General features: G+C 36.9%; 1 protein-coding gene across 1 annotated transcript in view; it reads right to left on the bottom strand.

Annotated features, from left to right (window-relative positions):
* Positions 1 to 3,364: 3,364 nt before the first annotated feature.
* The window catches only part of LOC130645018 (AT-rich interactive domain-containing protein 5B-like), a 30,932-nt gene continuing 14,528 nt past the window's right edge, over positions 3,365 to 19,768 (bottom strand). The window contains exons 5-8 of the mRNA XM_057450858.1: positions 6,277 to 6,382; positions 5,766 to 5,818; positions 5,520 to 5,617; positions 3,365 to 5,381 (exon numbers count right to left, since the gene is read on the bottom strand). Coding sequence (XP_057306841.1) covers positions 3,878 to 5,381; positions 5,520 to 5,617; positions 5,766 to 5,818; positions 6,277 to 6,382 — 1,761 coding nt within the window. The 3' untranslated portion in view covers positions 3,365 to 3,877. The remainder of the gene's footprint in view (positions 5,382 to 5,519; positions 5,618 to 5,765; positions 5,819 to 6,276; positions 6,383 to 19,768) is intronic.

Raw genomic sequence — 19,768 nt, 5'->3', positions numbered from 1 at the left:
TTGCAGAAAAGTATTGCATTTCACAGCCACTTATTAATACGATCCTGAGAGAAGCGTCTGAAAAGAGTCGTAAAACTTAAAATGCGGCGTGGAACCAAGTATAAGGAACTGTATGTTGAGTTATTAAAAGAGATAAAGGAGCAAAAAGTCGAGGCTTCTTAATTAATTTCAACTGGATATGGAACAAGGCTCGAAAGATTTAACAAAGTCAACAATGCGATTCCAATGTTAAGGTTTTCTTGTTGCATGATTGGAGATATTTTTCCTGGATTGTTGTGTGCATAATGACTAGCTAAATAATTATAACTCAGATATCAAGATATAACATTCAGCTCGCGGTGTTATGCCATGTTATATATACAGGTTAGCTTAAACAATAGCTAAGCTATTGTTTAAGCTGCTTATCCCCATTTGTCAAGTTTCTTTGTCAATTTATGTCTGTGTTTGTTCAATTTTTAAGAAAAAAGAATTTATGAAATGGTATTTGTATTGCTCATTACTTTAGCTATATATGTAATATAATATATTTAGAGAATTCATGATTTATTTTCCTCCATACATTTTTTGTTCTCTTTAGTCCTCTCCTATAGGCACTGCATTGTCCACAGTTGCGCTAGGCCTGTCATCATCATCATCATCATCATCATCATTCTCGGCTTAACGTCCGTTTTCCATGCTAGCATGGGTTGGACGGGGTATATTAATGACCCTCTTCCAATCTGATCTAGACTGTGTTTTAAAATTCGTGACAGCGTGTTGCCCATGTTACAAGGTTTTACTTTATTCTGGGAGTCTTCAGACTGGCACATGTTATACCTGCTTCTAAAAAGTGTCTTTTTTTTCGTACAATTTTTGAAAGCACAAGTCCTTTGTCAATAGAAGGGCCTGTCCCATCTTATGACAAAGTCTTTTAAAAGCATAGGAATTGTTTCTCAATAGTTAGGCCTGTCCCATCCCATGACACATTTTCTCAAATTGCAAGAGTTCTTTATGTACGGTTAAGTGTCCCATCCATGACACGGTTGTTAAAAGCGAAAGATTCCTTTGGCAATAGTTGGGCCTGGACCAACTTAAGACAAATTTGCAGATATTTGTCCAAAGTTGGGCCGTGCCCGTCAATAGATGGGCCATCCCAATCGATCAGTCTTTTGACGGGCCAGCAATATTTATTTTTGAGAATGGATTTCCATTTGGTGGCTAAGATAAAAGTTAAAGAATTGAAAGTCTCTTTAAGACTTCGTAATTTAAGACTTACAGTTCTTCCGTGAAACAGTAATGAGACGTGCAAAAATCAAGGGGAAACTCAATTTGCGCAGAAATAAATTGTTTTTTACTAACTGATGAGAATACTTAAACCAAGGTATAGCCCACTATCTCGAGGAGTTATTGATTAATCCACGCCCGCACAGGGCCGAAAACTCCAATGACGGTAGAAATCAACTGACGATCTCATTATTCAGTTAGTTTTAAATAATCAATGAACCAAAGAGCCTGCTGCAACACTATGTTCGCTTGTAACAGAACAATTGGTTTTTTAAAAATATGCTAGAGAACTAGAAATTGTGTTGCAACCGAATTACAATTCAACAACTAAATGGATTTTTCAACACACGATATGGAAAACGAGAGGGAATAACACATTCACTTCTATAAAAACATACACTCTACTACAGAGAAATACGCTGTACTGCAGGCTACTACGGACAAATACGTTCTAATACGGCCTGCTACAGATAATAACGTACTACTACACCTTGCCACGAAAAGTTACTACAGTCTACTACAGGAAAAGGATGGGCCTGCTACACTGTATAATAGACATTGATGCGCCTCACTACAGTGTGCCAGGCTATTGTGTGCTGAGAGCGGGGCATATGATGGAGAATGGGAAATCATTATCTCCACAAGGCTTGGGAAAGTACATAGGTCTAACGCATGTTGAATATGTTATCTCCTTAATATTCAGGAAGTAATACGTGGACGACTTTCCAAAAATGGTTTTCTGCCATACACAATACAAACACTATATACCCGCGGTCCACTAAATGTGCGCCTCTTCGGAAGGGCGAAATTAAAGATACTTAGCCCATGAAAAAATCCAAGGGGTTCGCCCGTCCTTTAAATTAACCCGTCGAAACAAAGTGGATAAAAATATGTCGCATTTGATATTCGTGTTTCCGTAGCATGACTTTTTAACTCAGAGGGGAGGTCCGCGTAGAGACAGACAGACGGAATACGGCTATTATTAAAGAGACTAGTCGTTAACCCGTGGAAAAATCCACGGGGTGCCCGTCCTTTATATATACCGCATTTCGTATGTCTCGCTACTTGAGGTGCCATCTTGCGCAGAGACAGACAGACGACGGGTATTATTATAGAGAATAGAATATAGAGACTAGTCATTGCCCATGAAAAAATCCAAGGGGTTCGCCCGTCCTTTAAATTAACCCGTCGAAACAAAGTGGATAAAAATATATCGCATTTGATATTCGTGTTTCCGTGACATAATTTTCTAACTCAGCGGGGGTTCCGCGCAGAGACAGACAGACGGAATACGGCTATTATAATAGAGACTAGTCGTTAACCCGTGGAAAAATCCACGGGGTGCCCGTCCTTTATATATACCGCATTTCGTATGTCTCGCTACTTGAGGTGCCATCTTGCGCATTATAGAGAATAGAATATAGAGACTAGTCATTGCCCGTGGAAAAATCCACGGGTTAGCCCGTCCATTATATTTACCCGTGGCAACAAAGTGGATAAAAATATATCGCATTTGATATTCGTGTTTCCGTGACATAATTTTCTAACTCAGCGGGGGTTCCGCGCAGAGACAGACAGACGGAATACGGCTATTATAATAGAGACTAGTCGTTAGCCCGTGGAAAAGTCCACGGGGTCACCCGTCCTTCAAATTAACCTGTTGCAACAAAGTGGACAAAAATATATCGCATTTGGTATTGATGCGCATTTTAAAAATTTCGTGTTTCCGTTACGGGACACGGCTTTCACGGACACACAGACAGACAGACACGACGGAAACTAGAAACTCCTCCGTAAAAGACAACTTTTTAAGCTCTACAACGTAAATTTAATATAATTGCCACCTTTAGCCCTTTCAGTTTTTTTGACCTCCAAAGAGGATAAATTTTGTTGTTTTGTTGGCTTCGCAAAATAATCCGATTGTCGAAACAATTCCATAAATTAAAATTTAAGTTCACTGTTTCACTGTATGTATTTTACAATTTTTTTCTTTTCTGAAACCCCCACAAAGGGTTAGCAGATGGGAAAAAAGCTTACGGAACAAGAGATCTACTAAGCTCCAAGAATTTGAAAATAAACATAATGAAAGAAGACACGTCAATTAGATAAATGGATTACATTAGATATCAATACAAAACTATATACATAAAAATTTTATAATTTGACATTTTAACCAAAAAAATTCACAAACAAAAATTATGCACATATAAATAAAATTTAAATATAAACAAGGTTTTAAATGTAACTTAACAATCGTAAACAATTACTACTTCTTATATATATGCATGAAAACGTACATGTGCTTGTATGTGCTAAAAAATCACAGAAAAAATTCTCCTAAACTGAAGTCGAAAGATATATCATCTAGATAACGAGAGACAAAGGTTATTAAAAAACATGGCTAACTGATAAAATTAAATAAAAACCAGCTAAAAATTATTACTTGTGAAACTACTTATAATAAAAGATTTTTAAATACATGTAAAAAAACAGAGTGCAGTATGTTCTAGAACATATAAAGCTTATCCACTATAAAAGTTTCTATCTATGCTTAGAACAGGATAGAAGTACATCTTCATAGATTAATCACAGTAGAAGACTGCACATTTTTTGTCTATGAAAATAATGTCTCTGGCTTTATAACGCGAAAGTGTTCCGAGGTCTCTCCTCGATTTACCCGCTGCGCGCGCGACGTTAAACTAAAATCGTCAGTAGTTCGAGCCGGGTTATATGCATGTCTTTCATTTTTTCCGTTGACAGACATTATGGAGTGACGGTTGGCACCGTGTTCTTTGTGTTCCATGTGACAAGAAATGTCACCATGCTCAATTCCACGAGTACGCTGTTCTTTCTGGTATGCAGGTTGAGTCGCATACACCACCGAGTATCCATATTCACTAGGAGGTTCACTGTACCCTTGATAAACACGCCTAGGTTCACTGCAAATTTGCTTTTGATCAATGTATCGATTATTTGGATAACGACCTGTTTCGTCACGTTGACGATAACGTCGATTTTGACTTCTAGATGATGCGTACTGCTGACGACGATGACCAAAACTTTTCGCGTCACTGGTAGAAGTCTTGCATCTCTCATAATTTTCACCTCCGATGAACGACCTCAATGATTGCACTGGGACTTCACTGTGTCTAAACCTTTGCGCAGAAAACTTTGCGTCCTGAAAGGTGTAACTGTTTTGATAATGCAAGTGCTTCGTCGGACTTTGTTTCAAAGACGGAAAATCGCGATACGACAACACAGAATGTGGGACAGTTATGGTGTGCGTTGGAGAATTGTCATGAAAGTTAATATAATGCGACACATTTGCCGACTGCGGCTGCACGTGACCAGGAGCCAAACTGCGCACAGATTTGATCTCAAACTCACATAAGTTATGTTGTACGGTTTCATGAGCTAAAGTAGACTCACTAACCACAGTAGGCTCAAGCGGTATACTAGAATTTCTTACCACACGTGAATCGTCGTGAGGTGATACCATGTTATAAGAATCAGTTACACGTGGCGTTACGTGTACTTCGTTATAATCTACCGAAGAAATTGTCTCTATTTGAGACTCTTCTTTAACAAATCTCCCCGAGGACTGCACGTTTCCTTCTGGAGGCGTAGTTCCATTTAACACTACATTGTCACCCTTTTCGGATGGATAATCTGATCTGACAGAAACATCATGTAGAGTTTTCTTAGTTGGGACACTTTGTTCGTTCTCAGGAGACGACGACAATCCCCGTTTACGTCGAGGATTAACAATGTCGACGTTCAAGGAATTTAACCATGCCGGCAACTTTGAATGTTTGCTTAAAGGAGGGTAGATTTCCACTTCCACTTTTTGCTTCATGCTTTTCAGTCTTTCGATCTTCTCCCTAAATTCTTTTGAAGGGCGTCCCCTCCTTTTTTGGATCATTAGCCTAAACGCATCTCCCTCCTGCAGGGGCGGTATCAGCTTGGAGCCATCGTTACCTGCTTGAACGTTTTTTGAAATCATATTCACCTCTTCCTTCTCGGTCAACTTTCTTGCCACTTCATTGATGCTTTTCGTCCTCTGTTTCCGTTCAGTTTGTTTTCTATTTCTCAAATGTCTCTCAAACGGCAAGAGTAGTCTAAACACAAAAAAACTTGATATTGTAACATGTTATGATGCTGAGAAAAAACGAAAAGTTATGTTGCCGAAAGTAATGCATGAAACAAATTCAAGCAGCAGCTTCACAATATTATGACAAAAACCTTTGGTAACATACTTCTCGTAAGCCTTTCTCGTGCACGTCGCTGCGTTGGTTATAGAGCTGCAATGTCCCAGGCAATCATACACTGCCCTCCACTGTTTTCTCAAGGTCACCTTAAAACATAAAAAATATATTTCTATTGTCTAACGAAAAATCAGTTGTTGTTTACTTCGACCTAACCATGGAGGTAGAAATATTTCTACCTTCATGAACTAACCTAGATCATTATTTCAGTAAAAATTACAAAGAAAACTAACATACTTGGCCATATCCACCATGCGAAGCCACCAATGTGTATAGTCTGTACAAATCGACTAAAAAAAGAATTCTTGGTAATTAATAGAAGATTTATTTCTAATAATACGACGTTAAACAAGGTGTGTTTTTATCATTCCCGCGATGTGAGTTTCTGAGAAATATTACTTAGAAATGACCACCACCAATTATGATTATGAAAAATCATCCTGCAATATAACATCGTGTCACTAATTTAATGCGACTTATATATATATATATATATATATATATACATATGTATCGCGTAAAATAATTTATACCTACAACTTTATTTTGTGCATAGCAAGAATCTTTTTTATATATCCTCTTTTCCACAAAATTGTTTTCTTACATAACAGCCATCACAAGATTAGTGATTGCGAAACAAGTGTACCTGCACATTTACTTACTGACGTTGTGGTAGATTGCAGGTTGCGACGTAGAAGAATCTACTCAAACATAATTCAATTTATCATAGTAAAGAAAAACAACAAACCTTTTGCATAACCAACACTAGGTATTTTTAAAATTGGAGTGGCTCGTTTTGTCATAAATTCATTTAGTTCTGCATTAAATTCTTGAGCATCTGTAGAATGAGAGTTCTAAAAATTAACGGCTTCCACTATACTACTGTAGCATATATATGCATATCTATTAATATTTTGTCAAGACCATGAATATACCATTTACTACTGCTTTAACTAGTTAACCTTACTAAACTTGCTCGGCAAAAAAGAATGTTCCTATTAATAAACTTATCATCCAAAAATTATCCTGCTTTTAGATAATACTAGTCGATAAAGCCCGTGGAAAAATCCACTTAGTCAGAGGAAAAATGACAAAGAACCGTCATTTAAATTTTGATGACATCAGCACTGTCAAGTTCAAATATATAAAAAAAATTTTTACAATTTTGTTAACCCGTGTAATATCTATTGTGAAGAGCTTGAAACTCAGATCAAAATAATGTATATATGAACATTTTGCTGACGTCAGCAAGGACCCGTCAATACACAAAAATTTCTTTCGGAAATTTGTTTACCGACGAAACGCTGATGAACAAAATGTATAGGATTATGCACTTTTGACGAACGATTAAGGAGATAGAGAGGTTTGAAAATTCTGCTGACATCAGCAAAGTGCCCCCAAATACAAAAAAATTTTCTTTAGAAATTCGTATACCTATTGCCTTTATCGTATAGATCTTGAAACGCTGATGAAGAAAATGTATAGGATCATGTACTTTTGACAAACGGTTACGAAAATAATATGGTTTAAAAGATGGTGACGTCATCAACCCGTTTATTCCGAAACGGTTTGGGAACCGAGGCTTAATAAACATACCCAAATTGGTCTTAGGTGGTCCCTAGTTATCCACGCGGTGAAAATGACTGACGTCACCACCTCGTTTCCAAGTGCCCTGTAATGGCTTTATTTAAACTAGTATTTAGTCCCATGGAAAAATCCACTATAGATACCAAATAAAAAAGAGCGAAATGGTGAGCGAAATTAACCATAAAATTTATTGTTTTTTTTGGTCAAAACTTTTTGTTGCTAATTCCATTCAGCGGGAATAAATAAAACGAACATGCTTTTCATATAACAGTAGACAATAGACACGTGCTTGAAGGAATAATTAAAATCAATTACCCGTGACTTTTGTGTAATAAAGATTACATTATTACACAAAGGTTTTTATGAGAACGATAAAATAAATTAACCGTGACTTTTTTAAAACAAAAATTTTAAATCAATTTGAAAAAGCACACAAAACACGGAATAAAAATAAAAGTTTAGCAAAAGTGACATGTTACCGCGGCTGTTTCTTTAGAAAAAACAACACATTCACTTTGCCTGTCACAGACACACGGAACTGGCGTCTTATTATATAGACTAGTCGATAAAGCCCGTGGAAAAATCCACTTAGGCAGGAGGACAATGAAAAAATTGGTTATTTTAGACTTTTTGCTGATGTCAGCAGTGCATATACAAAAACAGATTGACGAAATTCAGTTTATTCATCGCGTCTATTGTGTAGAGCTTAAACTGCTGATCAAGAAAATGTATATGATCATGTGCTTTTGATGAGCGGTTAATGAGATATAAGGGTTTAGAAATTTTGCTGACGTCAGCAATGGCACGTGAAAAGTACCAGTTTTTTTGTTGTTGAAAATCTGTATACCTGTTGCCTTCATCGTATAGATCTTGAAACGCTGATCAAGAAAATGTATTGGATCGTATAATTTTGACAAACGGTTGCAGAGATATTAGGGTTTGAAGGTTTTTTGTGACGTCATCAACCCGTCCATTCCGAAACGGATTCGGGGACCCTAGTTACCCACGCAGTGAAAAATCATTCACGTCACCACCTCGTTTCCAAGTTATTTGGCCTAAAAGTTTTAAGTGCACTGTAATAGCTTTATTAATTTAATATAGGATATTGACGTTAAAGTAGTGTTATTGTTATATCTATATATCTATATATCTATATATCTATTACCTATATCTATATATCTATTACCTATATCTATTACCTATATCTATTACCTATATCTATTACCTATATCTATTAATATTGAATTCTTGTCTGTTAAACATTCCAGAACCAACCGAACATACCGAAAAGTTGAGCTAGGTATCACCTAGAACATTCCAAATAGCTAGCTAGCTAGCTAACATTGAAGAAATTTTAAATTTTGGTGGTGTTGAACTGAGTTATGGGTAAATAATATTTTAAAAACTTCCCTGTAGCTACAGTATTTTTCTAAATTAACAGGGAATAGTATTTTAAGTATCTAGGCTAGATCTTGAAATATTTACAAAGTTATGCCATGCCATCATGATGTATGCTGACTGGGAAAAAATAAAGTATAGCTAGCTAGCTATATATGTACCACGTTTGCTAATTACATACCTTCCAACACTGGAATCCTGTATAATGGGAGATTGGGTGAACTTAGTTTAGAGTTTCTGTGAGGTGCTGCCATAGTTAGTGCCAAGGGAAAAAATTTAAGATTTTGAGCCTTAAACATTCCAGGGGGCTGCTGAAAAATTTTTTGGGTCCTGTTTGTGGGATATCGTCGTGTATTTCACGGACGGAAATCCGCTAAAGAGGGGGAGGGAGGTCGTCCGAATCCTAAATGCAATATACTGCTAACAGGGCCCAAAAAATTTTCAAAGCCCCTTAACGTATATACCTAACGTAAATGTATGGTTTTTATACAATGAAGTGCGATATATAAAAGTAGGGTGACCCTATGGATTTCTCCATGGGAAACTATTAGTTAGCCATATTTTGTTTCTTTGTGAGTTCGTATTTTGTCTGTTTGTCTGCCAAAAGCGTCTTGTGTAAAACCACACGAAATGTAATGCGATACATTATGAGCAACCCTGTGAATTTTTCCATTGGTAAACGATTAGTATATATTAATAATAGCCATATTTTGTCTGTTCGCTGGACACCCTTTTGTATGTATAGGAGTCTATACTCTCTATTAATAATAGCCATATTTTGTGCGTTTGTCTGCCAAAAGCATCTTGTGTAAAATCACGCACAAAATGAAATGTAATATATAAAGGACGGGCAACCCCATGAATTTTTTCAGGGTTAAACGATTAGTCTTTATATTGATACTAGCCGTATTTTGTCTGTTTGTCGACTAAAAGGGACTTGTGTAAAACCACAAGCGAAATGAAAAGTAATATATAAAGGACAGGTGATCCCATGGATTTTTCCACACATAAACGATATTGCATGATCTATGCTGTTTTGAAATTATGTGATTAAATAACTGTATAAAAATGTAAATATGAAGGTCTCCAGGAATTAAATCCTGTCATACTGAGGCTGTGCATTTCTTTACATTTTTACTGAAGTTACATCCTGAAAAATTTATTCTAAAAATAGTCTTTTTTTCTCAACGGAAATAGTGTTTTAAAACAAAGAAAAGAGAAGAATAAAAAGTAAGAAAGTTTCAGCCTAGAAGCATTTTGCTAGTAAAATTGAAGCAGGTCAAAAATAGGAAAAGAAACGTGTATACAACCAGCTAATCTAGCAAACTTGTGGATTACAACATGTTAACAGCTAGTATTTTATACATGATTTTCAGGTTATAATTTATTTAGGAGTGGGAGGGAAGCTGCTTTAAGTGCATGTTTCAATTAAAATTAGCGTCACATACTTTTTAACTTGATTTTGTGAGGTATTGGTATCTTAGCAGAAATAAGTTTGTTAATTTTTGCTATTGAAACAAAAAATTACAATGAATTTCTTTTCTTTTTTTAGGTTCGACAACCGTGACTCGGCAGAGTATAAAAGAGAAGAAACTCGACAGAGTATAAAAGCTAGTTATTCAGAACATTCAGATATCCAGAATTAATTGAACTTACTGAACCTTGAATTTACTTATCAGTGAACTTAATAGTGAATTAATAGTGGAATTATTGGTGGACTTGATAGTGAACTTATCGGTGAATTTAGTAGTGAATTTATTGGTGAAATTACAAAATGACAGAGGTTTCTCTAGCTTTTAAGATGTTTTTTTCTCGATCACACGTTACCACCGCTAATATGAGCCCCGCATATAAAAGTTGTCGCCGTATGGTACTTTTACTTTCTGGTGATGTTGAAACTAATCCGGGGCCTTGCACTATTTTAAAGTCGGTACAGGGATCTTTTCATCAAGGGGATGTTAGGCTTGGAACTTTTACTGGTACACAATGTATGTGTAATTCCCTGTTTGCGATCGTTTGGTCGGCTCTTAAAAAAGTTTCTTTTTGCAATCCAGGTGATCTTGATCATATCCTTTACGAAGGAACAAAGTGGTACACAAACCTAGGATACACAAACCAGTATTTAAGCGCAAGTGAGCTCTCAAATAGTTTGGTTCTTGAAAATGAGGTCATAGAAATACAAAGTATAGAAAATGTTTCTCATATTATTACAGACGATAGCACTTCATTACGCACTTTTCATAATTCATCTGAATCCGATAAAGGGCAAGGAATGCTGGGCATTATTAGAGGCGTTAGTTTTGCTATAGTTTGGGACCACCCGCAAATTTATTTATTTGATCCTCATAGCCAAACTAGTAAATAAGACAGACAAATAACTGACAAAAATAACTAGACAAATAACTGAACAGGGTACGTCAGTCGTCTAAAAATTTGATTCATTGCAACATGTTGAAAACTACATACGCGAAATATACGTCACCCCTGGCGAAGCAATGTGTCTTGAAACTCAATATTTCAAAATACTCACAACTGAACAGATAACTGGTAACATTATGCTTAATATTCGCAGAAAAAGAAAACTAGAACAAAACAGGAAGTACCGTGAATCCGAGAGAGGCCGAGTGAAACAAAAAAATTCACTAGGCAAATGTCAGAAAACGGAACACGGTATTATCCCATAGTATGATCTTAAACTTGCAAAATGTTTCATGTAGTATGTGAGATACAGGCTAGAACAAACCAACAAGTTAGCGGGCAAAGCATGGGTCATAAGTTTAAAAAAAACGCAAGCCGATCAGACTTTACAACTAGATGCTCGTAAAAAAGTAATCCGTAAAAATTAATACTTTAACAATACCGCACTACACTTAACATCCATAAGAAAGAAACCAAGACGTTTTGGCATATCAATTTATTAAATATTATTGCTTGTGGTGTAGCGATATTTCGGAATGTTTATTATACCTGCAACATGACTAAAATCCTTATGAAGTTTAAGATATCTAAGATTTGACCATAAAGTTGGATCCTACAAGTTTAAAAACAAAAAAGAAATAGAAGTAGGCGAAAGAAACAAAAAGGTTATGACTACGTTCATTGGTTTAGAATTAACAAAAGAGATTTAAAATGCGATTCCGTGGTAATAATATTTAGACTAGCCGGGGGACTTGGAGTCAAAATGCCGAGTTAAGCCACAAGTAACCGTGTTACCAGGCATTGAACGCCTCGAAGAACGATTAATAAGAAGTGTAAACTGTGCCACACATTTACGTGGAGCGCTTTAGTATAGTATGTCATAAATCGAGTGAGGTGCAGAACATTATGGTGTTTCCGGTGTAATACATTTTTAAAAAAATAGGCGCCCAACATTATGGTCAATGCGTTTACGCGTAACCCCCTTTTTAAAAAAATTGTGTTGTAACTTCGGTTTACATAAAAACACAGGGTGTACACACTGTTAACACTTGGCTAAGCACTTACTACGGACAGGTAAACCGTGTCACATATCAATATAGGCATCATACCCATTTTAAAAATACTTATTACAGCTTCCATTTAAATAAAACAAACAGGCAACAATCTGTCGCTAACAACAGGCTGAGCACTTAGTACAGGTAAACGGTGTTGCACATGTGTATAGGTGTAATGCCTTTTCCAAAAAAAAACTTTATTGCAACTACGACTTAATAAAAACACGGGAAATAACCTGTCGTTACCATGTCCAGCTAAAAAAATCACTCAGCAATTTTATTTTGCAGAGTAAGTTTTCATGACAGTAATAAAAGGTGTCGCTACCTACTAAACTGCATTTTTCAAAAAAAACTTTATTGCAGCTACGGTTTAAATAAAAACACAGGAAACAGCCTGTTGTTTGTTAGATTGCCGCCATATTTGTTTTTGTTTGCTAGACTCTCGGTGCCGTTTAACTAGAACGGCATTAGGACTAAAGATGGTAGAGTTAAAAGTGTAAAAGAAGAAACACGTGTTTGTTGATTTTATATAGAAGAAAAACCATTTTCGTATTTGTTTATTTTATTACCCCCAAGTGGCTGAAATGGCTGAAATGTTCACAGGTTATGGGCCCAGTCCACCAAGAAACCAGTGGCAGAACTTGATTTTTGATGGGGATGAACGAAAATTTGAGATATGGGAAACAAAGATTTTAGGTTACATGAGAGTTCAGGAACTTAAAGACACTTTAGTTGGAACTAGTAGTATCGAAATTGATCCAGATAAAAATGAACTTGCATTTGCTGAACTTATACAGTTTTTAGATGAACGTTCTTTGTCAATGGTCATTCGTGAACCAAAAGATGATGGAAGAAAGGCGTTCAAAGAGAATTTTATTCAGGAAGTAGCAAACCGAGAATAATTACACTATACAACCAACTTACAACATTGTTGAAAAGTGACAATGAATCAGTAACTGATTATATGATGAGGGCAGAAAAAGCTGCAGCCATATTGAAAACAGCTGGTGAGAATGTCAGTGATGCTTTGTTAATTGCAATGGTACTCAAGGGACTCCCCGATCAGTACAAAGCTTTTGTTGCTATTATAACACAATCCGAAACTGTAGACACATTTCACAAATTCAAGCAAGCTCTGAGAAATTTTGATGAAACTGAAACTACCCGATCTACAAAACCAGAAGCTAATAAAAATGAAGCTATTATGAAAGCACGAAATGAATATTTATCTAAACAACTCATTTGTTACAGTTGTGGAGTTGCTGGACATAAAGCGAGTGAATGTCGGCGACGATGGTGTACCGTTTGTAGATCCTCATCGCACTCGAACCGTAACTGCCAAAAACAAAACCGTGACCAGGCCAAGTTGATGAGTGATAATAATCAGAGTCATTCTTTTGCATTCAAGATTAATGATGACTTCAGTATGAAAATTAATGGTAGTGAGACACTACTCGTGGACTGTGGAGCAACAACCCATATAGTGAATTCTGAAGAAAATATGATTGAAATTGATAACAACTTCAAACCAGCTGAACATTATATAGAACTGGCAGATGGGAGCAAATCAAACAATGTTGCATTGAAAAGAGGAACGTATGTCACATACTTACGCACAGAAAGTGGAGAACTAGTTAAAGTTAACCTTGAAAACGCACTGTATGTACCAACTTACCCTCAAAATATTTTTTCTGTTCAAGCCGCAACCTGTAAAGGTGCTGTTGTCAACTTCTCCAATGATCATGCTAATCTCATTGCCCCAGATGGAACAATCTTTCCAATCAAACAACGCCAACGACTATCTGTACAAAAATAATGTGAGCCAAAAACGCATAGAAGATTTGAGAACATGGCACAGAATATTAGGACACTATAATATTGATGATGTGATAAAATTAGAACCTTTAGTTCAAGGAATGCACATCAGTGAACGAGAAAAATTTGACTGTGAGGTATGTACACTAGCAAAGCAGACCAACACTCGTAATCGTCAGCCAGACATCCGTGCCACGAATCCTTTCGAACTTGTACACACCGACCTAGCCGGACCAATAGAACCAGCGTCACTGAATGGCTTCAGATATGCTCTTGTTTTCAATGATGATTTCACAGGATGTATGTTTACTTATTTTTTAAAACAGAAATCTGATGCGTCCCGTGCATTAGAAAAATTTTAGCAGACATAGCGCCCTACGGCAAAGTGAAAACCTTTAATTTTGACGAAAAAATTTTTCCATTTGGTGATGTAAAACGAATGCGATCGGATGGGGGTGGGAAATACATATCACAGGACTATAAAACTATCCTGACAAAACACTGTATCAAACACGAAATCTCTGCTCCACATTCTCCTCATCAAAATGGCACTGCAGAGCGCAGCTGGCACACCCTTTTTGAAATGGGAAGAGCATTGTTACTTGAAGCTAGCTTACCTAAACATTTATGGACATATGCTGTTATGGCTGCTACACATATTCGAAATCGTTGTTTCGAGACCGCATCAGAGAAACACCATATGGTCTTATCACAGGACTAAAACCTGACATCTCAAGATTACATGTTTTTGGTACAATATGTTATGCATACGTCCATAATCAAAAGAAACTGGACCCAAGAAGCCGTAAAGGAATTTTTGTCGGGTATGATAAAGAGAGTCCAGCCTATCTAGTTTACTATTCCCACAGCAGGACTGTATCAAGACATAGACTTGTGAAATTTACGGAAAAATTTCATGTCGAAGAGCCGAACACAGCCATCAGCAACGACTTATTTTCAACTGAAGCCAATACTAAACCGGCTACAAAAAGTAGTTCAGAACAAAATGAGAACCCAGAGAGAAATCCGGAGGCTCGATACCCAACTAGGGAACGCAAAGCTCCACCACGATATGCTGATTATCACTGTAGTGATTTTGCAGACACCGATTATGATTGTTGTTATCTGAATGTTCCAAACACATACAATGACGCAATTCAACAAGATGACGCAGATCAATGGATAAGCGCAATGGAAGAAGAAATCAACTCTTTGAAGCTCAACGATACGTTCACCGAAACACCACTACCCAAAAATAAGCAAGCAGTGGGGGGGAAATGGGTGTACACCATCAAAGGAAATTCAAGCAACCCAATTTACAAAGCGCAATTTTATTTTGCAGAGTAAGTTTTCATGACAGTAATAAAAGGTGTCGCTACCTACTAAACTGCATTTTTCAAAAAAAACTTTATTGCAGCTACGGTTTAAATAAAAACACAGGAAACAGCCTGTTGTTTGTTAGATTGCCGCCATATTTGTTTTTGTTTGCTAGACTCTCGGTGCCGTTTAACTAGAACGGCATTAGGACTAAAGATGGTAGAGTTAAAAGTGTAAAAGAAGAAACACGTGTTTGTTGATTTTATATAGAAGAAAAACCATTTTCGTATTTGTTTATTTTATTACCCCCAAGTGGCTGAAATGGCTGAAATGTTCACAGGTTATGGGCCCAGTCCACCAAGAAACCAGTGGCAGAACTTGATTTTTGATGGGGATGAACGAAAATTTGAGATATGGGAAACAAAGATTTTAGGTTACATGAGAGTTCAGGAACTTAAAGACACTTTAGTTGGAACTAGTAGTATCGAAATTGATCCAGATAAAAATGAACTTGCATTTGCTGAACTTATACAGTTTTTAGATGAACGTTCTTTGTCAATGGTCATTCGTGAACCAAAAGATGATGGAAGAAAGGCGTTCAAAGAGAATTTTATTCAGGAAGTAGCAAACCGAGAATAATTACACTATACAACCAACTTACAACATTGTTGAAAAGTGACAATGAATCAGTAACTGATTATATGATGAGGGCAGAAAAAGCTGCAGCCATATTGAAAACAGCTGGTGAGAATGTCAGTGATGCTTTGTTAATTGCAATGGTACTCAAGGGACTCCCCGATCAGTACAAAGCTTTTGTTGCTATTATAACACAATCCGAAACTGTAGACACATTTCACAAATTCAAGCAAGCTCTGAGAAATTTTGATGAAACTGAAACTACCCGATCTACAAAACCAGAAGCTAATAAAAATGAAGCTATTATGAAAGCACGAAATGAATATTTATCTAAACAACTCATTTGTTACAGTTGTGGAGTTGCTGGACATAAAGCGAGTGAATGTCGGCGACGATGGTGTACCGTTTGTAGATCCTCATCGCACTCGAACCGTAACTGCCAAAAACAAAACCGTGACCAGGCCAAGTTGATGAGTGATAATAATCAGAGTCATTCTTTTGCATTCAAGATTAATGATGACTTCAGTATGAAAATTAATGGTAGTGAGACACTACTCGTGGACTGTGGAGCAACAACCCATATAGTGAATTCTGAAGAAAATATGATTGAAATTGATAACAACTTCAAACCAGCTGAACATTATATAGAACTGGCAGATGGGAGCAAATCAAACAATGTTGCATTGAAAAGAGGAACGTATGTCACATACTTACGCACAGAAAGTGGAGAACTAGTTAAAGTTAACCTTGAAAACGCACTGTATGTACCAACTTACCCTCAAAATATTTTTTCTGTTCAAGCCGCAACCTGTAAAGGTGCTGTTGTCAACTTCTCCAATGATCATGCTAATCTCATTGCCCCAGATGGAACAATCTTTCCAATCAAACAACGCCAACGACTATCTGTACAAAAATAATGTGAGCCAAAAACGCATAGAAGATTTGAGAACATGGCACAGAATATTAGGACAATATAATATTGATGATGTGATAAAATTAGAACCTTTAGTTCAAGGAATGCACATCAGTGAACGAGAAAAATTTGACTGTGAGGTATGTACACTAGCAAAGCAGACCAACACTCGTAATCGTCAGCCAGACATCCGTGCCACGAATCCTTTCGAACTTGTACACACCGACCTAGCCGGACCAATAGAACCAGCGTCACTGAATGGCTTCAGATATGCTCTTGTTTTCAATGATGATTTCACAGGATGTATGTTTACTTATTTTTTAAAACAGAAATCTGATGCGTCCCGTGCATTAGAAAAATTTTAGCAGACATAGCGCCCTACGGCAAAGTGAAAACCTTTAATTTTGACGAAAAAATTTTTCCATTTGGTGATGTAAAACGAATGCGATCGGATGGGGGTGGGAAATACATATCACAGGACTATAAAACTATCCTGACAAAACACTGTATCAAACACGAAATCTCTGCTCCACATTCTCCTCATCAAAATGGCACTGCAGAGCGCAGCTGGCACACCCTTTTTGAAATGGGAAGAGCATTGTTACTTGAAGCTAGCTTACCTAAACATTTATGGACATATGCTGTTATGGCTGCTACACATATTCGAAATCGTTGTTTCGAGACCGCATCAGAGAAACACCATATGGTCTTATCACAGGACTAAAACCTGACATCTCAAGATTACATGTTTTTGGTACAATATGTTATGCATACGTCCATAATCAAAAGAAACTGGACCCAAGAAGCCGTAAAGGAATTTTTGTCGGGTATGATAAAGAGAGTCCAGCCTATCTAGTTTACTATTCCCACAGCAGGACTGTATCAAGACATAGACTTGTGAAATTTACGGAAAAATTTCATGTCGAAGAGCCGAACACAGCCATCAGCAACGACTTATTTTCAACTGAAGCCAATACTAAACCGGCTACAAAAAGTAGTTCAGAACAAAATGAGAACCCAGAGAGAAATCCGGAGGCTCGATACCCAACTAGGGAACGCAAAGCTCCACCACGATATGCTGATTATCACTGTAGTGATTTTGCAGACACCGATTATGATTGTTGTTATCTGAATGTTCCAAACACATACAATGACGCAATTCAACAAGATGACGCAGATCAATGGATAAGCGCAATGGAAGAAGAAATCAACTCTTTGAAGCTCAACGATACGTTCACCGAAACACCACTACCCAAAAATAAGCAAGCAGTGGGGGGGAAATGGGTGTACACCATCAAAGGAAATTCAAGCAACCCAATTTACAAAGCGCATTATGTAGCAAAAGGATTCAGTCAAAAAGAAGGAATAGATTACTCAGAAACCTTTTCACCAACTGCTAGAATGGAATCTATCCGTACTTTACTACAGGTAGCTGTTCAAGAAGATTGGAACATTCATCAAATGGATGTTAAAGGAGCATATTTACACGCTCCAATAGAATGTGAAGTTTATGTTCAACCAGCTCCTGGATATGAAACAGCCAATAATGTTTGGAAGTTAAATAAATCTCTTTATGAGGTCAAACAAAGTGGACGCAATTGGCACCAATTGCTGCATGATTTTTTATGTGATATTGTTTTTGTCCAATCTCATGCCGATCCATGTGTGTTTGTTCGTAGACAATGTGGTTATCCAATTGTGTTACTTGTTTGGGTGGATGACATTATTATTACATCAAGTAAGGACGAACTGCTCAACACTGTCAAGATCCAGTTGAAGAATCGATTTAATATGAAAGATCTTGGAACACTCTCATCGTTTCTTGGAATTGATTTTGAGAGGGGGATTGACTACGTCACCATGTCCCAGTCCCGTTACCTTAAAAATGTCCTTATCCAATTCAGTCTCAATGATTGTAAACCGAGGAATACCCCATGCGAACAAAACCCTGCCGCATATATATTAGATGAGACCAGTGATACTGAGAAGACCGATAACGACACCAAACTATATCGTCAAATGGTGGGAAGCATTGTATATGCCATGACTTGCTCCCGACCAGATTTGAGTTATGTTGTAACTAAGCTGTCTCAACACTTGTCAAAGCCTGAAAATTCAGACTGGATTATGTTAAAACATGTATTTCGATATATAAAGAATACTGTGAGTTATACATTCACTTTTCGTAAACTAAACCATGAAGAATTTCGTCTCTATGCATTTTGTGATGCTGATTGGGCTTTTTCTTTGGATAACAGAAGAAGTATTACTGGTTATTGTATCAGCATCAATCCGAGTGGGCCACCTATTAGTTGGAGGTCGAAAAAACAAGCGTCTGTGGCACTTTCAACGTGCGAAGCTGAATATATGGCCCTCTCACTAACAGCTCAGGAGACCGCCTACCTAACACAACTTATCAAAGATTTAACAAATTTTGACCTCAAGCCGTCTGTGATTAAAAATGACAACCAAGGTGCCTTAGCGTTATTGAAAAACCCCGTAAAGCACATGAAGGCCAAACATATCGATATCCGATACCATTATATCAGAGAATGTTTTCAACAGAATCAGATAGCTGTAGAATATATACCTTCAAGTGAAAACAAAGCGATATATTTACAAAACCGCCAAAGAAACATTTGTTGACAATGTTCAAACAATATTTATTTGGAGAGTAATTTTTAATGAGAACTTTACGTCAAGTGGGGGTATTAGATTGCCGCCATATTTGTTTTTGTTTGCTAGACTCTCGGTGCCGTTTAACTAGAACGGCATTAGGACTAAAGATGGTAGAGTTAAAAGTGCAAAAGAAGAAACACGTGTTTGTTGATTTTATTACCCCCAAGTGGCTGAAATGGCTGAAATGTTCACATTGTTATCATGTTCAGCTAAAAAAATTACTAAGCAATTTTATTTTGCAGAGCAATTTGTCATGACAGTAATAAAAGGTGTCGCTACCTACACTAATTGCATTTAGCATAAGAACTATTGATTAAGAATTTTGTTGCACCTAGCCAAACTCCATTTGGCTAATTTTACTCTTCAGACAGAGGTAGCTAGAGAGCCACAACCCCAACATAAAAATAAATAATAATGTACCA

This window comes from Hydractinia symbiolongicarpus, chromosome 5, assembly GCF_029227915.1.
Source record: "Hydractinia symbiolongicarpus strain clone_291-10 chromosome 5, HSymV2.1, whole genome shotgun sequence".
NCBI classification, from domain to species: Eukaryota; Metazoa; Cnidaria; class Hydrozoa; order Anthoathecata; family Hydractiniidae; genus Hydractinia; species Hydractinia symbiolongicarpus.
The sequence above is the reverse complement of the archived record's forward strand: the minus strand, read 5'-3'. Positions and strand labels throughout refer to the sequence as shown.